Source organism: Saccopteryx leptura, chromosome 1, assembly GCF_036850995.1.
Source record: "Saccopteryx leptura isolate mSacLep1 chromosome 1, mSacLep1_pri_phased_curated, whole genome shotgun sequence".
NCBI lineage: Eukaryota > Metazoa > Chordata > Mammalia > Chiroptera > Emballonuridae > Saccopteryx > Saccopteryx leptura.
In genome coordinates, this window is record NC_089503.1 from 45,888,879 (window position 1) to 45,911,113 (window position 22,235).

The 22,235-nt window shown below is 38.8% G+C and overlaps 1 protein-coding gene across 1 annotated transcript in view; it reads right to left on the reverse strand.

Annotated features, from left to right (window-relative positions):
• The window catches only part of SPON1 (spondin 1), a 330,616-nt gene that overhangs the window by 139,710 nt on the left and 168,671 nt on the right, over positions 1-22,235 (reverse strand). The window contains exons 4-5 of the mRNA XM_066365514.1: positions 19,793-19,866; positions 15,075-15,197 (exon numbers count right to left, since the gene is read on the reverse strand). Coding sequence (XP_066221611.1) covers positions 15,075-15,197; positions 19,793-19,866 — 197 coding nt within the window. The remainder of the gene's footprint in view (positions 1-15,074; positions 15,198-19,792; positions 19,867-22,235) is intronic.

Below are 22,235 nucleotides of genomic sequence, written 5' to 3' on the forward strand. Positions count from 1 at the left end.
CCAAGAAATGGTGGGCCATTCTGTTTATTAAAGTCTTGCACCAACCAATGAGCAAACACACAGGGAAAACACACAAAAAAAGAAAAAAAAATACATGTAAGTTTAAACCATTATATAGGGATCAAAACAAAAGAAATTTAAAAAGTAATACAAAAAAAGCTTCTAATAAGATTGTTGGGCAGATAAAATGTATTATGCTCACTTTGTTAAAGATGGCGCTGCCCATGTGGAGGCCGTTGCCCAGGTGATATTAATGTGTGTTGGGGGAAGGCAGAATCCTTGTAGCCTGGGGCTTGGTTGTGGGATTAAGCCTTTCCCACCCTTTTTGATGTGGGGTGGTATAATCCCATCTTGACTCAGATAAGTGACTTTGTATTAGAGACTTCCCTATTATGTATATTGGATTAAAGGTTTGGATTTCTACACTATAAAATAGGGGCAGAACAGGAGCTTGCTCTCTTGGTTCCTGGGATTAGCGTTAGAGAGCAGAGCAGAGAAAGGCCACGTGGAGGAGGCCAGGAGAAGCAGCCAAGATGGCTGAGTGTTGAGTGAGAAGCCAGTTAGTGCAGAGTTTGTGCAGGGAGAAGGAAGGAGATGGGGAACAGAGGTGAATAAGTCTGGTGAGCTAGAAACCTTTGATCTAGGAAACTCGGATAAGTCAGTAGCTTTGTGAGCACTGAATGTGAGTGGGTTTTGGAGCCCAGTGTGTGTTTTTACTTGCCCGGGTGCAAGCTAGGATTAAATACAATGGCCCATCAGCTTTTGGCTCCGTTGTTTCTTTACCAACTGTCCGAATCTAATGCGAACCTGCCTGGGCCGGGCTGCTGTGATGGTAGCCACGGCTGCTGGCTTTACAAAGATTAATGCAATAATTTATTGGAAAATCTTTAGAAAGGTTTGGAAAGTCTAAAAATAAAACAAAAATTTAATTTTAATTTTTATTAATTTTTAGAGAGAGAGGAGGGAAGGGAGACAGACTGAAGCAGACGATCTGTTCCTGTATGTGCCCTGGCTGGGGATTGAACCAGCAAACTCTAAACTTCAGGATGAGGCTCTAACCAACCAAACTATTGGGTCAGGGCAAAAAAAAATTTAAAACATTAAAAAGATAAATTAATTAAAATGAAGTAAAAGCAAGTACAATGTCAGACATAGTTGAATTTAAGGCAAATATTATTAAAGGGAGCTAATAATGTGATGATAAAAGTCAGAGTTAATAATGAGAGCATAATGAAATTGTGTTTATAGGACCCAAAGAACACAGTGACAAATAAAAAGCAATCACTGCTAAGTATCAATGATGACTAAGTATAGAATTTTGTATAAAGGTGTTAATACCATGCTATAGAATATAAAAAAATCAAGCAGAAACAATGTAATAGAAAAACATAATTAAACTTAATATAGTGGTTAAGAATGATATTGCTAAGAATTAAATGGACTGAATGGAAATAACAAAAAAAACCCTACAAATTTATGTTGGTGCCTGATGAGATGGTAAATTAGCATACCCCTCTCACTCCTCTAAATTTAACTTTTGGAAACTTCTGAAACAGAATCACAGACCCATGAAGCTAACAGAGACATTAAAATAAAGGGGAGGTCAAAGTCTGTCTTGACAGGAGAGTCAGGATGGGGGTGGAAGGCGCCTGGCCCTGGAGTAAGAGGAGGAGTGGAAGAGTCAGGATGGGGGTGGAAGGCGTCTGGCCCTGGAGTAAGAGGAGAGGTGGAAGAGTCAGGATGGGGGTGGAAGGTGCCTGGCCCTGGAGTAAGAGGAGGGGTGGAAGAGTCAGGATGGGGGTGGAAGGCATCTGGCCCTGGAGTAAGAGGAGAGGTGGAAGAGTCAGGATGGGGGTGGAAGGCGCCTGGCCCTGGAGTAAGAGGAGGAGTGGAAGAGTCAGGATGGGGGTGGAAGGCGCCTGGCCCTGGAGTAAGAGGAGGAGTGGAAGAGTCAGGATGGGGGTGGAAGGCGCCTGGCCCTGGAGTAAGAGGAGGGGTGGAAGAGTCAGGATGGGGGTGGAAGGCATCTGGCCCTGGAGTAAGAGGAGGGGTGGAAGAGTCAGGATGGGGGTGGAAGGCGTCTGGCCCTGGAGTAAGAGGAGGGGTGGAAAAGGACTGATGAGTCCTCCTCCTTCCTTTGACCCATGGTGGAAGGGTGAGTTTGGTGTTCTACTACTTCCCGTCTCTGACATTGCTAAAGGAGAGACCTTGTCTGTCCTGCAGCCCAGAAATCTGCAGCACCAGGCCAGCCCCATCCTGTCTCTTGCCAGAGTAATCTCAAGGCAGCAAAAATCTCTCCTCAAGGGAAGAGGAGATAAAGGGAGTCCAGGCACATTTGGGTGGACTATTCTCTACCCCTTCCCTTTCCAAACTCATGGGGCTGGGGATTAGGAGATCACCTTTTCTCATTCTTCCTTTGTTCTAAGAGTGTGGGGATGGATGGCCCTGGCCGGTTGGCTCAATGGTAGAGCATTGGCCTGGCATGTAGAAGTCCTGGGTTTGATTTCCGGTCAGGGGACACAGGAGAAGCACCCATCTGCTTCTCCACCCTTCCCTGTTTCCTTTCTCTCTATCTCTCTCTTTCCCTCCTGCAGCCAAGGCTCCATTGGAGCAAAGTTGGCTCAGGTGCTGAGGATGGCTCCATGGCCACAACCTCAGGTGCTAGAATGGCTCTGGTTGCAACGGAGCAGTGCCCCAGATGGGCAGAGCATCACCCCCTTGTGGGCTTGCTGGATGGATCATGGTTGGGTGCATGAGGGAGTCTAGATCTCTGCCTCCCCATTTTTCACTTCAGAAAAAAAAAAGAGGGTGGGGATGAATCTCTTACTGGAGGAGGCATCCGTAGAATGGAAACAAATGGGGAAGTTGATAGAGGGATGTGATGCTTGGACTCTCTTCCCCTTCCCTTTCCTCCCCTCACACACATGAGAAGAGATGCCACCTAGAATTTGGTCCTTTCCCATCATGCACTACCAGGCCTAACATGACCTCACCAGAGAAAAATAAGAGCACCTGCCACAATAACTAGATCCCAAGGGGTACAACTAGTAAAACAGGAAGTAAGCCAAATGTGAAGCATCTTGCTTTCAAGAGATATATGAAAGATTTAACGTAAGCACATACATGTCCTCAACATAGGGAGGATCTTAGTAATATGAAGGAAGATCAAGAAGTAAAGAAAGAGAATCAAATGCAAACTGGGTGTTAAACAAATATTGATAGTGGCCGTGGTGTCCCTGCCAAAGATGTACAACCTGAATCTACTCATGTGGAAATACCAGATAATCTCAAATCAAGACACAATCTACAAAATAACGGTCTGGCGCTCTGCAAAAGTGTTATTGTCATGAAAGTCAAGAAAGATGAAGGAACAGTTCCAGATTAAAGGAGGCTAAAGAGGCATGACAAGTAAATGCAGTGTGTGATCTTTGATTAGATCTTGGGCTGAGATTTTTATTTTTAACTTGCTATGGAGCTGTGCTGTGTAATATGGTGGCCACTAGCCGTAAGTGAAATGTGGCTATTCTGAATTGAAATGTACTCTAATTGTAAAATCTACCTTGTGCTTTAGCATTTAAAAACTGTAAGATATCTCAATAATAAATTTTCATATTAATTACATTTGGAAATGATACTATTTTGGATATATTGGCTTGCATAAAATAAATTATTAAAATTAATTTCACTTGATTCTTTTTACTTTTTTAAAATGTGGCTACTACATTTAAAATTACCGGTATATACTGTATGTGGCTAATATCTGTGGCTTGCATTATAGTGATATCGTATAGTATTGTTATAAAAAACATTGGAGGTACAATTAATGTCATTTGAATGAGTATGTAGATTAGATATTAGTATTTTATCAATGTTAATGATGTGTACTGTGATTTGTAAGAGAATGTTCTTGTCCTTAGGAAACTCATGACAGAAGTGTTTAAGGGTAAACAACCAGGCATGACGTCTGCTACTTAGAAAATTAAAAAAAAAAAAATAAGGGTTGTGTAAAATAGCAAAGACTAAAGAAGAGAAAAAAGAAAATGTCCATAACAAACCAGAAATAAAATTCTAGAAAATAATCAATATAAAGTGTGCATTTATAGAGGGATGGTAGAGACCAAAGGAATCTGAGAGCATGTTAATATTCTCCCTTTGTTCAAGGAAGACGTAAACCTTAAACTGTTTATGAAATCAATAGAGAAAAATAAACATAAGCCTGTGTCTTAAATTAAAGGCAATCACCATAAGAACAACAACAATAACATGAATCAAATAACTTTTAAACCAGTAAAAGAAAACTTAATTTAGGCAGTGGAAAGAAAATAAATAGTTCTGAAAAAAAGAAGAAAAAGAAATTATAATCAGAAAATGGAGGCCCTGGCCGGATAGCTCAGTTGTTTAGGGCATCATCCTGATGATATACCAAGGTTGAGAGTTTGATCCCCAGTCGCAACATGTATAGGAACAGACCGATGTTCCTGTCTGTCTCTCTTTCTCTCTCTTTCTCTACCTTCCTCTCTCTAAAGTCAATAAAATAAAAATTAAGAAAAGAAAATATAAAATCATATGGCAGAAAAAATTGTAATATGACAGTAATCGCAATGCATATGGGGTAATGAAATGAAACCAAAAACAAAGTAAGCCACAGGAGCCTTGCATGGACCAGGGATGCTCATCTGTCATGAAATAAGTAACATATTCATCAGCACCTGAAGTGAAATGAGAAAAAAATGCTTTCCAAAGTGAACATATATAAGGTTTTTAAAAAAATTAATACAAAAAATCAGAAGTTATCTACAATTCTCTTACCAAGACAAAATAAACAAAATTAAGAATAAAAAGTATAAACCAAAATCTCCAACTGCTTGGAAATTTAAAAATACTCTGCTAATTAACAAGTATGTCAAGAAGATAAAGTACAAAAGTACTCTGTTAAGAAAACTATGAAAATGAGAAGTATGTATTAAAATCTCTAGGAAGGGCCCAGAGCTCTTCTAAGAAGAAAATCCATGGCCATTGTGCATTTATTATTAATATCTAGAAGAATCAAAATTGGGAAAATCAGCATATTAAGGAAGCAATATTAACTAAACAATATAAAAACTTAGCAAAGGAATAAAAGGGCAATCTAAAAGAAACAGAGAATAGTCTACATAAAACCAGATATACGTAAATTAGAAAAAGGATAAAAAATAGCATTATTTACTAAGCTAACAGTACTTATTAGATAAAGCCGAAACAGGTAAATTTAGTCACGAAATAAGGGAGAATGATCTTTTTGTACTCTATAGCAGTTTGTTATGGACTATGAAAATATTAATAAACTAGACAATTTTTTAAGGAAAGGAATAAAATTCTACAACTAACACAAAAGAAAGATCCTGAGTATACCGATAACCGATGAAGAGATTGGGAGAGAACTTGGAGGTGAGGATGGAGGAAATATTCTCAGTGTTTGTGGTTAATTCTTTCAAAGTATCAATGACTATTAGAGATGGGTAGGTAATAACTAACCATTTTCCTCCTGAAAGTTAATATGAACTTGAGACTGAAGGCAGATAAAGAGCAGATTTAAAAATCAGAAACTACAGACCCATTTTACTCTTGCATATAGTTGTGAATAATATAAAAGCAATACTGATTGATTACTATTTTAAAGGAGAGTCAAGGCAAAGGACTCATTGATTCTATGAACTGCACTTAATTGCTAACTTTTCTGGGACTCAATTTCCTCTTCTGTATGTAGAAAACACAACACTTATCCTATGGGGCTAAAGCAAGTGTTATTGAGAAAATGAGTGGAAAAATTAATATATGCTTTGCAAATAGCATCTAGTAGTGGAAGAAGAATAATCATGCCTGTGCACTAAAAGAAAAAATACACCATCACCAAGTTAGGTTCATCATAGACTAGAAGAATAGTCTAGCAAATTGAAAATTATTAATTATAATATTCTACAAAAAGAGATTAAATCATATCAGTTATATGTTCAAATTCATAGATGCTACAATAGCATTTGACAAGTCCAATAGCCATTTAAAAGATAAAAGTAGACATTTATATAGATATCTATTTAAAGTCAAAAGTTAACATTGGACTTAAGAGATATTAAAGGTATTTTAAATGCATATAGGTGCCAAACAAAACTACCCATTTTTACCATTATTATTTGATTATAGTGGTGTTTCCTGTCAGTGAACAAGTAGATCATAGAAATCGTAGGACAGTAACCAGAAAAGAAAGACAAAAACATGTTGCTTTTTGAAGGCAAATTATGAGTGATTACTTATGTAATCCAAGGAATTGTGGATAAAACTATTAGTAAATAAAAGCATATAATTGCAATATAAGTGAATAACAGATCAATAGCATTCTAAAATACTCAGTACAACTTGGCAGAAAACATAATAAAAACTAGAAATTTCATAATAATAACAAGAATATAAAATAATCCTAGGAATTTATGAAGGATATACAAGAAAGAAACTTCAAAGCTAACAAGGGGGAAAGGGACTAACTTAAAAAAAAATTAAAATTTATTCAGGTCTCAGTGTTTACAGAAATTGCATATATTTTTATACCAGGAAACATGAGCTGTACAAATTACACCTATTATTAAAGGGTGTTCTCTTAGCTAAAATTCCAGAAACCACCTAACATACATGCACCGAAGTGTCTAATTATAACACTGCTGAATATGCTTTGGGTGGAATGAGAGCCTAGTGCTGCTAGCGGGGAAGGGAATTAGAGGCCTTAGGAATGAGAATTGAATTGGCATCTGAGCTTACCCACAAGCCAGAGAAAAGACAGTTCCATTCAATAGTCTCTAGGTTCCAGGAGCAATGGGAGGGAAGCAGCATTTGAGAAGTGGGTGATTCTAAGTCAAAGGCGGTGGTGGTATTGTAGTGGGGATACAGGAAGAACCCTACAGTGATAACTGACTTTCTTGTATATATTAGTTTTGCTTTTTATTTTAGTGAGTTAATACTAATACATGTAGAGAGTCAAGAATCAATTTCTGAAAATGTGGCCATATCAGTCAGGGTCCTGCAGAAAAGTGATGATATAATCAATGAGGCAAGAGAGAAGAGTTTGATGAAGGAAAATTTTATAAGGACATGTCAGGGTTAAATGCAAGCAGAAAGGCAAGCCCTTGGAGGGAAAAACTTTCAATGAAAAAGTGATCCAAAAAGAAAGGTTCTCTCTGTGCCTGGGCTCTGAACTGAACAAAAATGGTCTCCTTTGAGAGTTTGTAACCATGGGTTTGAAGTTTGACACTGCTCCATTGTTTTGTAGCTTTGTGTTGCTCAAAAGAGGTCTGATGCCACTTGGTTCCTGATCCTTTGTTACCTGTTCTTCTGGATGCTTTTAGGGCTGTCTCTATCCTCATTATTCTAAAATTTCAAGATAACATGCCATTTTCATTCATTGTGCTTAGCTCTTGACCTTCTTTTAGTTCCTGAGGCTATTCCTACGTTCATATGCCATTAATTATCTAGGTTCTTATGCACTGCCCTCTCTGCCAGTTTTAGCACATCTTTCTGTGCTCAGGTAAGACAGTGGTCTCCTTGTTTTTCATTTCCCCAGATTTTGGTATTATCTCTTTTTTGGTATAGCCTCGTTTCTTCTTTTCTTGTCTTTGTGGGTTTATATCTTTTTTATTCATCTAGTTTATCTTTAGGGGAACTGAAGAAATATCAGAGATTAATGTGTGTGTTCAAGCTGCTATGTTTAACTAGAATACCAGATTACTGACTTTCTTTCTCCATTCCATAGTGAGCTGTTGCTATAAGACATCCTAGAAAGTTGGAGAGAAGGGAAAAGGAAAAGGGGAAGAGATAGTTTTTTCTCTTTTGCCCTTTCTTTCACCTACCCGGTATATCATGACACAGGTGCTTGATACCAAATTCTATTTCCTGGTGACATGCTCTATTTGTGACTCAGCCTGGTGGTGGCACATCTGGGAGGCTCTGATACACACAATTATTCAGCTTAGGGAAGAATTTTCCAATGATGACAGAAAGGAGTAGAATTATCGCTTGTTAGATGTTTAATTTTGTTGCTGAAGTTAGACCAAGAGAAGAGTCTTATGGTCCATATGCAGCTCATCATTGTCCTCAAGAAACCCATGAACAGACTTACACATGAACGGGAAGAACCTGAGCAAACTAAAAATTACAACGCTAATCATTTTTCCCAAAGTAATTTGGGGATTTAGTGTAATCCCACTTAAAATTCTGACAGGATCCTTTATAGAACTTGATAAAATGATTTCACAATCATTAAAAGAAATAGACAATGATATTGAGGAATATTTTAAGAAGGAAGAGTACCCTCATTTCCAAGGCAGAAACCAGACTTGTCAGCTTTGATGTTTCTTTCTCTCACTCCTCCACATCTAATAAGTGACAGAATTTACCTCTAAAAGATCTCAAATCCACCCCTTCCCTTCTCTCCATCACCACATCTACTGCCGTAGTCCGAGCTACCACTCTCACTGCAATATCTTCCTAACCCATCTTCCCATATGCCACCAGCTCTGTCCAATGTGCTCTTCACTCAACAGCCATATAAAGTCCTATCTCTCTCTTTCCCTCACCTCTTTGTGGTTTTTTACTGCTCATTTCCCTCCCCCACTCACCCTTGCTCATTTTGTAACTGCTAGTCATCCATCCATTCATTCATTCATTCATTCATTCAACACTACTTGTTGAGAGACTTTCAATAAGCCAGACAATGAGCTAGGCCCCGGGGAGATAATGAACAGTTAGGTTTGATTCCTACCAACACCCTAGTGGTTTTAAAGGCAATGGACAATATATATACATGAAAAAAGATTCAAGTGTATTAGTAATTGAACCAATCCCAATTTAAAATAATACAATTCACTTTTTATTACTATTACTTGGAAAAAAACCCAAAAAGGTTAAATTGAACACCTAAGAGGCTAGATGAAACAGATATATTTATTCATTCTTGGTAACATGGTGAATTGATAAAATGTTTTGGAATAAGAGTGTGGCAAAAAAAATCTCAAAAGCCAAAAAAAATCTGTATCCTTTGATTCTGTAGTCTTACACTGGGGAAATTATTTCAAAGAAATAATTCAAAGGAAGTAGAAAGGGTGGAGGAAGACTTTACGTACAAAGTTTTGGATTGCAGTGCTTTTGATGTTAGCAAAAGACCTAACATCACCTAAATGTTCAATAATAGAATAGTTAGGTAAGCAGTTAAGAGCAAACTGATGTAATAAATTGTGACCATGGAAACAAAATCCAATGCCAAAAGCGGGACACAATAAGTTCAATGTGATGTAGAAACTCTGTATACAGATGATATACAAAGAAATGAAAGTAGTTGCCAAGTGTTAAAATGGTGGTTTTTCATGTGATTGAACTTAATAATTAATAATGTTTTAAATTAAGTGACCCGATGAAAAAAGTGGATGAATTTAATTGTAAAATTAACTGTGATTCTGTAGAGTATTTCCCAGTGGCCATGTTTGTAATTAAAGCAAAGTGTTCTCAAATGCAAAAAAATAATTGGCTCCTGGAAAAAATGTTCTTTTTGCCAATATCTATTTGTTAAATAGTGTTAAACCTATATCAAAAATGGGGGGAGGGGTTACATTGTCAAGGGAGACTACAGTCTCTCCAGAGTAGAAGCATTAGTCACAAACTGGGGAGCTGTGTTCAGAACAGGAGAGTAAAGAGACTCAGCATGTGTTAGGTAACTCTCAATTCCCTGGCAAAGACTGGGCAGGTCTCCAACCCCTGGAACATCCCTATGAAGGAACACTGCCCAGTCACCATGTTCCTGTAAAGAACATGTGCTCCTAGACATGTGCTGGGCACCACAGACTCACAGTGCTGAGGATGGACACTGGGATGGAGGGTGGTGGGGCCTCCCCAGGTTTCTGGGGAATCGAGACTTTCTTTTTCTCACTTCTAAGGATCATCTAGCCTGTTTCATCTAGTCTCCTAGGTGTTCAATTTAACCTTTTTGGGTTTTTTTCCAAGTAATGGTAATAAAAAGTGAATTGTATCATTTTAAGTAAGGATCGCCACAGAGCAGGTCTTTGTACAGTGGTGCAAAGCCTTTCTGAGTTTGGTATGTGTTGAGTGGTACAGCAGGGTCTTATTAAAAATGCTTTGTGTCTAAGACATTTAATTTTACTGCAGAGGAGAGAAGACTACCTCATGACAGCCCCCAGAGAAAGGCAAAAAATGAATCAGGAGATCTGAGCTTTGATTTTGGTTCTGATACTCTCTGGCTATGAGATCTGAGCCCATAGCTTCATTGTGCTTCAGGTTTTTTCCACTTATAAAATTTGGAGGTAAAAACTTGCATGACCCAGCCTTAAAATGGATTTCTAACAATTACTCAATCGGGAGTGTTTAAAAGGATTTCACTATTTCCAGATGGTCAGCAGAGATTTATGGCATTACAATAGAGAGGGAATGTCAGAAGTCACTTAGGCCATCTTCCTTAGCTCTCCACACCCAGCCCCTCCAAGAGCAAAGGGTGTATTGGATGCGGAGTCTCTGGTTCTCCAAGAGAGGAAACTCCAATCAGCATTTGGAACAAAGCATTTTGTATATGGTTGAGAAGAGCCAGGGGCAGACGTGGCCCACCACAAGAGGGGGCTGAAAGCATAGGGTGTTGCCCAGTCCTCTACGCGGAGTCCAATGTGAATTCTCAAGGGCAAGTTAGCCAAAGAGAACAGAAGGACACACACCCTAGGTTGCTGTCTTATCTTATTGCAGAGGTTCTCAAAGTGTGGTTCACTTTGAGAGAGTACTACAGAGACCCCTCAAGACTCTGAGGCCTTCTCAGGGGGACTGTGAGGTGAAAACTCTTCTAATGAGAATACTAATATTATTTGCCCTTTGCAATACGTTGACACTAACACTGATGGTGCAAACACAAGGTGGGTAAAACTACTGGAATTTAGTGCAGACCAAGGCAGGGGCCTTAAACTCTATCAGTATTCAATATATTCTCCACTGCCAGGAACTCGCTGTAAACAACAACCAAAAAAGCCAGTTTGATTTAAGAATGTCCTTGATGAAACCATAAACATTAATTGTACTAAGACTCTGTACCTTTGAGTACACATCCTTTTATTATACTGTGTGGCTAATTAGGAAAGCACTTCAGCTCTATACTGAAGTACCATGGCTGGCTTGAATAGAAGCTCTTGTGCGATTGAGGTGCAAGCTGGACCGACACGTTACAGTTCTTCAGACTCGAAAACCTGGCAGATATTTTCTCAGAAAAGAAGTGGGCCTGTCACTGCAAGAAATACAACTGACAGCATTTGCTGCCAATGATAAAATTCAAGCTTTCAAGCCCAACTTAGAATTTTAGAAAACTTTTGTCTGTCACTATGAATTTTATAGCTTTCCAATACTTAAACCCTTTTCTGATGAGACTGAAAGGAATACTAATGGAAGTGATTTTTGACACTGTACAATGAAACGTCTCAACATTTGGATCATCTGCCTAACTCAGTGAACCAGTATTTTCCAAAAGACCAACTTATAATGTTACAAAATCATTCATTTGTAAAAGAGCCATTCACAGTGCAAAGGAAAGCAAAGGCATTTTAATGTAACAGTGTACAAGTTCATTAATATTCTACGCTGTAATTATCTTTTAAGAAAGTAGAGTAATTCCTCCTTGTCTGAGGTTTTGCTTTCCACGGTTTCAGTCTCCTGAAGTTAATCATGGTCTGAAATTATTTTTAAAAAATTTCAGAAATAAACAATTCATAAGTTTAAAATTGCACACCGTTCTGAGTAGTGGGAGAAAATCCTCCGCTGTCTTGTCCTGGACACGAGTCATCCCTTTGTCCTGTATGCCTACACTGTATACCTTATCTCCCCATTAGTCTCCTGGTAGCTGTCTCAGGTATCAGATGGGCTGTCGCAATATCTTATGTTCAGGTAACCCTTATTTTACTTTATAATGGCCACAAACCACAAGAGTAGTGATGCTGGCAATTTGGATATGCCAAAGAGAAGGGATAAAGTGCTTCCTTTAAGTGAAAGTTTTTAACTTAAGAAAATCTTATGCTAAGGTTGCTAAGATCTACTCTAAGAATGACTCTTCTGTCAATAAAATTGTGAAGAAAAAAGAAATTCATGCTAATTTGTTGTCCTACCTCAAGTTATTACAGAAGCTATGTCCACAGTGCGTGATAAGTACTAAAAGGGTTCTGTACAATCCATGGGTTCAGGCATACACTGGGGGTCTCGGAATATATCTCCTGCAGAGAAGGGAGACCTACTGTATTTGTAGAGTTTTGTTATAGTATCAGAAAAGATTATCTGTAATTTTCTGTAAAGGTTATTAAAATATTCTTCCATTTTCAAATTACATACCTGTGTGAGACAGAATTTTCTTCATATATATTTATACATCAACTGAAAAAATAAACCATGATAGGCTGAATGCAGAAACAAAAATGAGCATCCAGGTGTCTGTTAAGCCAGATATGAAAGAGATTTGCAAAATTGTAAAACAATGATGTCCTTTTTACTAAATTTCTTTTTGTTTTGGACAATATAGTTATTTTCATAAAATATGTTCACATGTAATGAGTTTATTATTGTTAACTCATTGTATTTTAGCTTTTATAATTAAATAATACTTTTAAATTTCTGTTTTGATTTTTGATATATTGAGAGACACAACCCACATAAACAAAAGCATGCTGGAGTTCTCAAGTTTTAAGTGTGTCAAAGGCGACTTGCAATTAAAAAGTAACTTGAGAACTACTCCAAAATCCTTCCAGGGTTTTGGATGAGTAATTAATAAGGAGAGAGGGACTTGCATTTATTAGTTTGCATTTTTGTCGGGAAGCATCATGGCTTGCGTGGGCTTAATGACAAGTGTTGGTTATCAGGACAAAATTATCCCTGGAAAGGCAAAAGGAAAAGTCTACTATGACCTAAGATTGGTAGAAATCACTTTTGAGAATATCACATTTTTATAGTCCCAGTTAGACCTTCTCTGTGCCCTTTCTGTTGGCTCCAGTCTCCTGAGAGGACAATCCACTCCCTTCTCTCCAAGGAGGGTCTGGCCCACTCTCCCTGCTCAATACTGGCCATGATGACTAGATGTGCACTAGAAATCTGCCTCCCGGGTCATAGTGAATGCCACTCTGAATTCAACAATCAGTACAAAGTACTTGGGAAGGCACCAGGCACTTCCAGGGACTGAGAATAAAAAATGATCATGGCGTAGCTTTTGTCCTGGAGAACTTCTTTGTCTGAAGAGGAAAACAGACTCCTGAAGAAATAATTACAGTGTGATGTGATAAATGCTCTTCCTTACAGTGATCAAATTTTTTCCAACCAATTATTAAGACACACTCTGCCACGTGACAATGAAACCATCCTGAAGGATCTGGAACACGTGGTCACTATATTTATTAAGAAACTCCCAGCAACTGCACAGAAATTCTGTACAGATTTTTCCCCAAGACCCAGAAACAATGGTCTGTATCTTTTTAAGTTTATTTTTTTAATTCTGGGAAATAACAGTGTCATAATAGAAAAGAACAAGAAGCTCATTAGGATTACAAAAGATGAGTAATGGCCCCTAACATTTTATTCCCTCTGGGTTGGTGGATAGGAGGCACCGGAGGAAATTTTTTCCTTCGTATTTGTTCCAAGTGGTTTTCACCCCCAGGCAAGGAGCCCAAGTTTGCTCACGCAGGTTTCCCGCACCAGCTGAAGCAGATCAAGCTGAATCCCAGAGTCAGGAGAATGAACTAGTTTCTAAGACCCCCAAGCCTTAATTACATTTGGGTAAAATTAAACAATGGGGCCCTTGATCTGTCAAAAAATATTGGAGTGCCCTCTGGGTGGGCTGTTTGGGGATCATGAAGGTTCTAGTCTGAACTGGGATGTTTTAAGTCCCAACCACGTACCCTTTGCTCCCCCTTCCTTTGGGGCTCACTCAAATCCCTCTCCTTAATCTCTTTCTCCCGGTCCGCTGTTCTTTCCCAGCTGTGGTAATTCCAAAGTGAAATGAACAAGAAAAAAAACCAATGAACAGAAAAAGTGTGCTCAGTGCCACACACGAACATCCTGCCACCCACAGTTAGAGACAGTGGATCCTAAAGGCAATCCAAAGGAAAGTCGAGGCAAGGGGCCTGAAAATCCCTTCTGGAATCTTGGACCCACTACGTACATTTGACTCAGGGCAAATTAGAACATTTCTCTGATCTTCAGTAAACTCATCCACAAAAACAGGTTATTTTTTGAGAATTAAATGACATAACGTGTAAATGGCACACTACGTCCTCTAATCATCATAATTTTTACATCTTTTTGTGTGATTATTTGTTTAGTGCCTGTCTCCCCACTAATCTCTGAGTTTTATGAGAACATGAGCTGTGTCCTTTTTTGTTCACTATTCCTCTAGACTTTTGCACAGCGCCTGGCACATGCTACGTATTTGTTGATACAATTGTGTGATAAAAGTGAGTTGGCAGAGTCCCAGTTAAGAGTCTGCTCCAAAAGAGCAAGTTTGGGACCTCCTGACAAAGCTCACGAATTGGTATTGTCTATCTGGAGCATGGTGTCAAGCAGGATTATAAAGTGGTATCTGGAATCAATAAGGAAAGGGCGTACTGGTAGACTCCCAATCCCTGCTGTGGTTAAAGATGTTGAATATTTGTTGACCTTGGTCTGTGGAGTCAAGAGCAGGCCCCTTTTGCCAGCTATTTCTAGCACAAAGATGTCTATTGTACACTTGGTAGACAGAGCCACTTGGGGAGGACCGAGGTTACCACAGGTCTGACCTAAAGAGAAGCAGCATGACCTCAGGGATATATATATATATATTTTTTAAGTCACAAATAAGAAAACACTCAGTACAATTCTATGCAAAGAAGCTAGAAGCAAACCATTGTCTCGATGAATTCACTTACAGGCGATGTGCATTTTTGAATCATTTGGCAAGAGTGAGTAGACCTAACATACTTCAGCTAGTATATCCCACAAGTAGAGAAACTTGGTAATGCACTTTTCCCAACCCATAAAGTAGCTACTCTACTCACGAGGATAATCTTTTGGATGTGTCTTCTCCGACCAATTCCCATAAAAGGTGAGTCTGTACTTGGCAGTTCCACAGGCACAGCAGTCTAAGATTGGTTTTTCAGTCACCCCATCGAATGTGGAATCTGAAAGAGCCAGGGAGGAAGGCACTGAATTAGGAAGCAAATGTAGGTTTTGGGTTGTCCTTAATGCTTGGGAAAATAATAGGAGGTACAGTTTTCATTGATTAGTAACACAGAGAACCAGGTCAGTACTTCAGTACTTGGGCTAGAAAGGATTCTGTATACCTCTACGTATGGCAAAAAAATAAAAAAATAGAACTTTTGCTCTAATCAAGCAAGGAGACCCGTGGGACCAATAAGGCAGACTTTTGGGAAGGAGGCTATCTTGAGAAACCAGAGATAAAATTGACTCAGTTATCCACTGTGGGCCCCAGTTTCTTCCTTCATCCCTCCCACAACATGATTTTTCCAAATATCCCTTGAGGCCAAGTTGTCAGAATCAGAAGAAGCTGCTTGAAGAAGAGCAATGAGAGCATACAGAGACAGAGAGATAAAGGACTGCTGAGAAATATTTTTTTAAAAAAGATATGCATATATAGTCACAACGGTTCTTATCAAGCTTTCAGAGGCTTTCATGGGAGGGGTGGGGGGTTGAGACTATGTTCCTAAGTTCAGGTTTCCTTCTGAGCATAGTGACAGCCAGGAAAAAGTTAAGATTCCCTCTTGCTCCCATTTTTAGCTGTGAATAGCTGATAAGTGGGGAAAGAGCGATTGCATGAATAAATTCAGAATTTCCACTGTGGAGCCCACATCCCTAACTGTACATTGTTGCTGGTAGCCTGTTCTGCTTCCTGCAAGGCGGAAACAATGACTACAGCTGCAATTTGCTTCAGTTGCTTTATCTTCAGTTCCTCTAGCAGAATTAACATAAATGTTCTTTTTTTCCAAGTTGGCCACTTACTCTTAAATATTATATAAAAAGCAGCGAAAAGAGTACAAAAATCTTTTCAGTATAAGGAAGAGCACTTTACAAATGTCCCATATGGAATACACTGGGTTCATTTGGTTTGAATATGCAGAATCAGTGATGGGTGGAAGAAGCACATTCTGGGATGGAGAAAAAGGATGGGTTATTGTAATAATACCTGCACTGTACAGAGTCCTTGTATGTGCTGATTATTTTCCAAATATTGCTAGGATTGTCCTAGGAGGTAAGCCCTTCTGTTAAATTAACTTCAGTTTACAGATCAGGAAACTGAGACAGATTAGGTAACCAGCCCAAGGTCACAGGGTTGGTGAATGGTGCAGGCAGAACTGGAGCTCAGGTCTTTTTGAGTCGGGAGTCCATGCTCTTAATCTCAGCACTGTATCTGCCAGTCAAGGAAAAACCTTTTTTCTGGATAGGTCTGCAGAAATACCAGTGAGTGAAATTTTTACCTATGTGTTTTGCTTTTTCAAATGAAGAATGGTACATTTAGAAAATCATCTCCCTACACAGCTCCAGGATTTCTAAATAGCCCTATAAAAGAGGTCTGAAGCCACCCAAATTAGAAATCATTGTGTGACTACTCTTTGTACACTCGGAAGAGACCTGAGCATCCTCTGTGCTTAGGAGTAGGCTCCCTACTGCTTGTTGCACATGAAACCCACGGCAAATTCCTTTCTGAGACACTTTGATGGTTAAGGGACAAGCCCTGTTGAATATATTTCAGGGAAGGTAGGGTAAATCAATAACTCCTGAAGATATTCTTTTTCTTTACATTTTTATTATGACCAACTATATTGTGAAAAAAAGAAAAAACTAAATTAGTTTTGAGAAAGGGGTTCAGAGCCGAGAATCATGCTGGGGTTTTGATTGTGACTACCAGGCACTGTCAAGTGAGGCAGCAATAATCTCTCAAGGAACGCAAAGAAGGTAAATTGGCAGTGTTCCTTTATCAAAAGGGTTCTCAGGTCTATAGGTCGTAAACTTAAGATGTATCCAGGAGTTTAAGGGAATAAATATACTTATAATAAACCTTGAAGACTTCCAACAGAAAATAAGCCTCCGCTTAAAAAATAAACTTCTAAGTTTGAAACTAGAGACAGACATACTGTTTCCTACTGAGGAAAATCCTATTGAAACGAACCAGGTTTTCAAAGGGCAGTGATAAGCGTTACCTTCCCTCCCTCTCCTAACCACAGCAGGGCCTGCCAAATGCAACCTCTCCAGGCTGTGTGTCCCCTGAGTTCCCCTTTGCCCCGTCTCCACTCGCAATCCATCAGCTTCCTTTTCAGCTCTCACCCTTTACTCTCCTTCCTCTTACCTTTTCCTTCTTTCCCCCTTTCCTGCCATCGTTTCCTCTCCCATCTCTCTCCCTTAATTGTCGGAGACATGGTTTTAGTATGAGGGTGTGGATGCATGCTTATTATAGGTCACCTTTTTGAATATTTTATGTTTCTTATTTAATTGTGAGTAGCTTAATGCTTTATGTTTCTTTTAAAAAAATAATGATCGCCACTGTTTTTTTTATATGTGCAGTTCTTCATTTCCCCTCTATGCAATTAACAGCTTCAACTGGGAAACAATAATAGACACTCTCTCCAATTCCTTGATAGATTTGTTATACCCACCACGGAAGCAAAGAATGTAAAGGCCCTAATGAAAGAGCTAGAGATAATTAAGAAGGCATACACATTTAAGAAAAATCCCTTTGCTCTATGCTTATTAATGAAAGACTTTCTTCATGTGACCTACTTGCTAATTGATGAATTTCCTCAGGGGTCTGCTGTTTCCGGGGATCTACAACGGTACCAAATGATCCTACAGCCCAGGTCCTGCTGCCCCCCCCCTTTAGAAAGTGATGTTTTTAGGCAGGTGTGTGCTTAGTCATTTTGATCTCTGCTTCAGAAGTGATAGCCAACAGAGATTTGAAATGCCATTTTATTGACACTGTATCTACAGAATTTTAGCATATTTATGGATTAGATAAGGACTGAGGCTTTGAGGGGACGTATCTCCTAAGAACCTTCAAATCTGGGAAGCAAAACCATCCTCTGATAGTCAAACTAATAAAACCATAGTTGTGATTAGTCATCTGTCGTTATAAACCAAGAAGTGGCCTCAATGTCCTCTCATGGAGGCAGGGCAGGAACAGGATTGCCCTTTAGGAATCAAGAGCCTTCACAGTTGAGATGTTCCTTGTTTGGAGAAAAGCTGAGTGAATTTATGGACAATAATATACAGGAAAGGAAAGCCCCAAAAGCCATGTGTGGTGATGCCCACCTGGAAGCTGACCAGCATCCTGATCCATAGGTTCCAACTCTCTGGCCCCAATATCAGGTATGGCCCTAATGCAGGGTATCCAACCTCTCCCTTTGGCTCTTTTCATGCTCACCATACAACCCCACACTCCTCATATAGGCCCTAGTTTCAGTTCTAGCTCATCTACAGGAAAACCTATGCTTTAGTATGCTTTGATCTACCAAAGGCAACAGTTCTCGTTGCTTAAATGGGAGGTAGTCCCTTTGATAGAAAGGAAGTGGTCAAGGGTATTGGCTCTTACATTCAAACACTGCCCTCTACCACTTAGCTGCATGCTGCTGAGCAAGCCATTTAAACTTTTGTGCCTCAGGATTCTCATCTATATGATTGCGATGATGTAACAGTTTTTACCATATAGGGTTGTGCAGATTACATGATAAAGATATATGAAGTGCTTAGAATAGTGCTTGTCATGTAGCAAGCACTAAAAAAGTATTACCTATTCTTATAATTTTCCCAGAAGACCTTTATCAACCTTTCTTTTTCTTAGTAGTTTAGGATTTGTTAGAACTGGAGAGGATTATTTCTTCTCAAAATGTTAATTGCTTGAAATGCAAATAAAATTCAGCAAAAATGAATATAAATGAGATAAAGATGTATAATTATAGAACATTTTCTATTTTTATTTAGTTCTTTAATGACTTCTAAAGATATTCAGATTTTTAAGGTTTAATATTTTATAGTAGATTAATAAATAAGCTTTCAGATATAGATAACAATAACTAATGCTTATATATATATATAGCATTTACTATGTGACAAGGAGGCATGGTACTATTTTACATATATTAAGTCAGATGGCTAGGAAGCATAGAGGCAGGCTTTAAACCCAAGCCAGACCTGAACCCAGGCCTCTGCTCTGCCCTCCCCAGTCTACTTGGTCTGTGTGGGCTTTGTTAGAATGCCTTTAACCTATGGATGGGCAATGATGAGCTTGGATATCTAGAATATCCAGTCCCTTGAATGTGGTGAAATCACAAGATCAGTGTCCTCTTGGCAACCCCATCTCTGGAGAAGATCCTCGCCATATTGTCCACTGCCACACAAGTTTCTGGTGGTGATTATTCTGGAAAACCATTACGAACTTCTTAAAGGTACACAATCATGCATTCCTTAATTAAGTCCTGTGAATTATTCCAAGGAACCTCTTCAGAATAATCACTGTTTCACAAAAATAAAAAGTCGACATTGATATAAGGTACATTACCTCCTACCCATGGAATCAAGCTGGGTAATTAGAGATTAAGGCGGATCCAATTATCCACAGTACACAGCCAGATTAAAAACTGAAGCTACATGAGGAAGCAGGGGGGGTACTCAGAAAGCCCAATCATCTTAATTTCCAAGGCCAGATGTTTGGACTGAATGAGCCACTGTCCATTTATCTGGCCCTTTCTTACCCACATGTTCTTACCTTGTTCACAAAGTTTCTTGGTCAGAGAGCCCTCATCCTGAAAATAAATGATGCGTTTCTGTACGATGCTGGCCCTGTGGGGAAAGAAGATACAAGTGCAGTGGTGAGGAAAGCAGATATGGGGGATGTCAGTTCCCTGATCACCTGCTTGCAGCTTTGGGAGAGTCACTCCATTTCTTCATTGGAAAATTGACATTAATAATAATACCTACCTCATGGGATTGCTATGAGAACTAAATAAGAAAATATATATTAAGAACTGAGCACATAACCTAGAAACCACTCAATAAACATTAGTAATTGTGTTGCTGTTGGTGGTGCTAATATTATGGTAAAAAAGTGAACTAACAGGACCCCCTGAGGTGGCCACTGAGATCTGAGCCAACTGAGGCAGCCCCAGAAGCGGTCCAAATGGGCACGTGGGCACACATGAGCCTGACCAGGACAGTGGCAGTCACGGAGATGGGCTGAGCCCAAGAGCCCCAGGCAGCAACAGCAGTGGTAGCCTGGTAGACAGACCACACAATGGGAGCTAATATGTCTGGATAGAAAGACACCTGAGGCTAAGAAGTAGGCCACATCTAATACCGTATCTAATCACTGAATTATAGTAATGAGCCCAACAATTAACCAGCAATAAAAGACAACAGAAAGCAGATTTTAGGGGAACTTGAACTTTTAAAGTAATTTCTCCCAGGCCAAGAGTAGATAAAAGCAAGCCTAGGAGTGCAGCTGATATTTACAATGGCACCTGGACCAGCCGAGGCAGCCACAAGATCTGGATAATCTGTAGCTCCCAAAAGGTAGATAAGAACCAGTCACAGACAGTGACCCCAATGATCTGTCCCAGGCCCCAGCCAGGGAAGTCCAGAGAAACACAGACAAAATAGGAAGACAGAGATGTGCAATCCAAATGACTCAACAACAAAAAAAACCCTTGGAAAAAGAGCTGAGTGAGATGGATATAAGCAAACTACCAGAGGCAGAGTTTAGAATAATGATTATTAGAATGCTGAAAGGTCTTAGAATAACAATGGATGGTCACAGTGAGCACATAAATAAAGAAATAACAAGTATTAAAAAAGACATTGAAATAATAAAAAATAACCAGACAGAAATGACAAATACAATATCTGAAATGAAGCTTACACTAAAAGCAAATTAAAGCAGGCTGGATGAAGCAGAGAATTGAATCAGTGATTTAGAAGACAAGATAAATGAAAACACAGAAGTGGAACAGCAAAAAGAAGAGAGAATGAAAAAATCTGAGGAAACTCTAAGAGAGCTCTGTGACAATCTAAGGAGAAACAACATCTGCATCATAGGACTTCCTGAAGAAGAAGAAAATGAACAAGGGATAGAGACCTTGTTCAATCAAATCATAGCTGAAAACTTCCCTAAATTGATGCAGGAAAAATTCACACAAATTCAAGAAGCACAGGGAACTCCATTAAAGAAAAACCCAAAGAAATCCACACCAAGACACATCATAATTAAAATAACAAAGCTAAGAGATAAAGAGAAAATATTAAAAGCTGCTAGAGAAAAAAAGGCTATCATCTACAAAGGAGCCCCCATAAGGATGACATCTGACTTTTTAACAGTAACACTTGAGGCCAGAAGAAAATGGCAAGAAATATTTAAAGTAATGCAGAACAAGAGCCTACAACCAGGACTACTTTATCCAACAAGTCTATCATTTAAAATAGAAAGAGAAATAAAAAGCTTCCCAGACAAAACTCAAGGAAATCATTAAAACTAAACCAATGCTGCATGAAATGTTAAGGGGCCTGTTGTAAACAGAATAAAGGGGGAAAAGAATATAACAAAAGAGAAATATAGCTTTAAAGAACAAAATGGCAATAAACAACTACATATCAATAATAACCTAAAATGTAAATGGATTAAACAATACAATCAAAAGACATAGGGTAGCTGCATGGATAAGAAAACAGGACCCATACATATGCTGTCTACAAGAGACACACCTCAAAACAAAAGATACACATAGACTAAAGGTAAAAGGATGGAAAAAAATATTTTATGCAAATGGAAATGAAAAAAAAGCTGTAGTAGCAATACTTATATCAGACAAAATGGACTTTAAAACAAAGGATATAGTAAGAGATAAAGAAGGTCACTACATAATGATAAAGGGAGCAATCCAACAGGAAGATATAACCATCATAAATATCTATGCACCTAATATAGAAGCACCTAAATATATAAAGCAGACTAAGGGCAAGATCAACAGCAGTACTATAATAGTAGGAGATTTAAATACCCCACGAACATCACTAGATAGATCCTCAAAAAAAAATTAACAAAGAAACAGCAGACTTAAAGGACACACTAGATCAACTCGATTTAATAGATATCTTCAGAACCTTTCACCTAAAACAGCAGAATATACATTTTTTTAAATGCTCATGGTACATTCTCT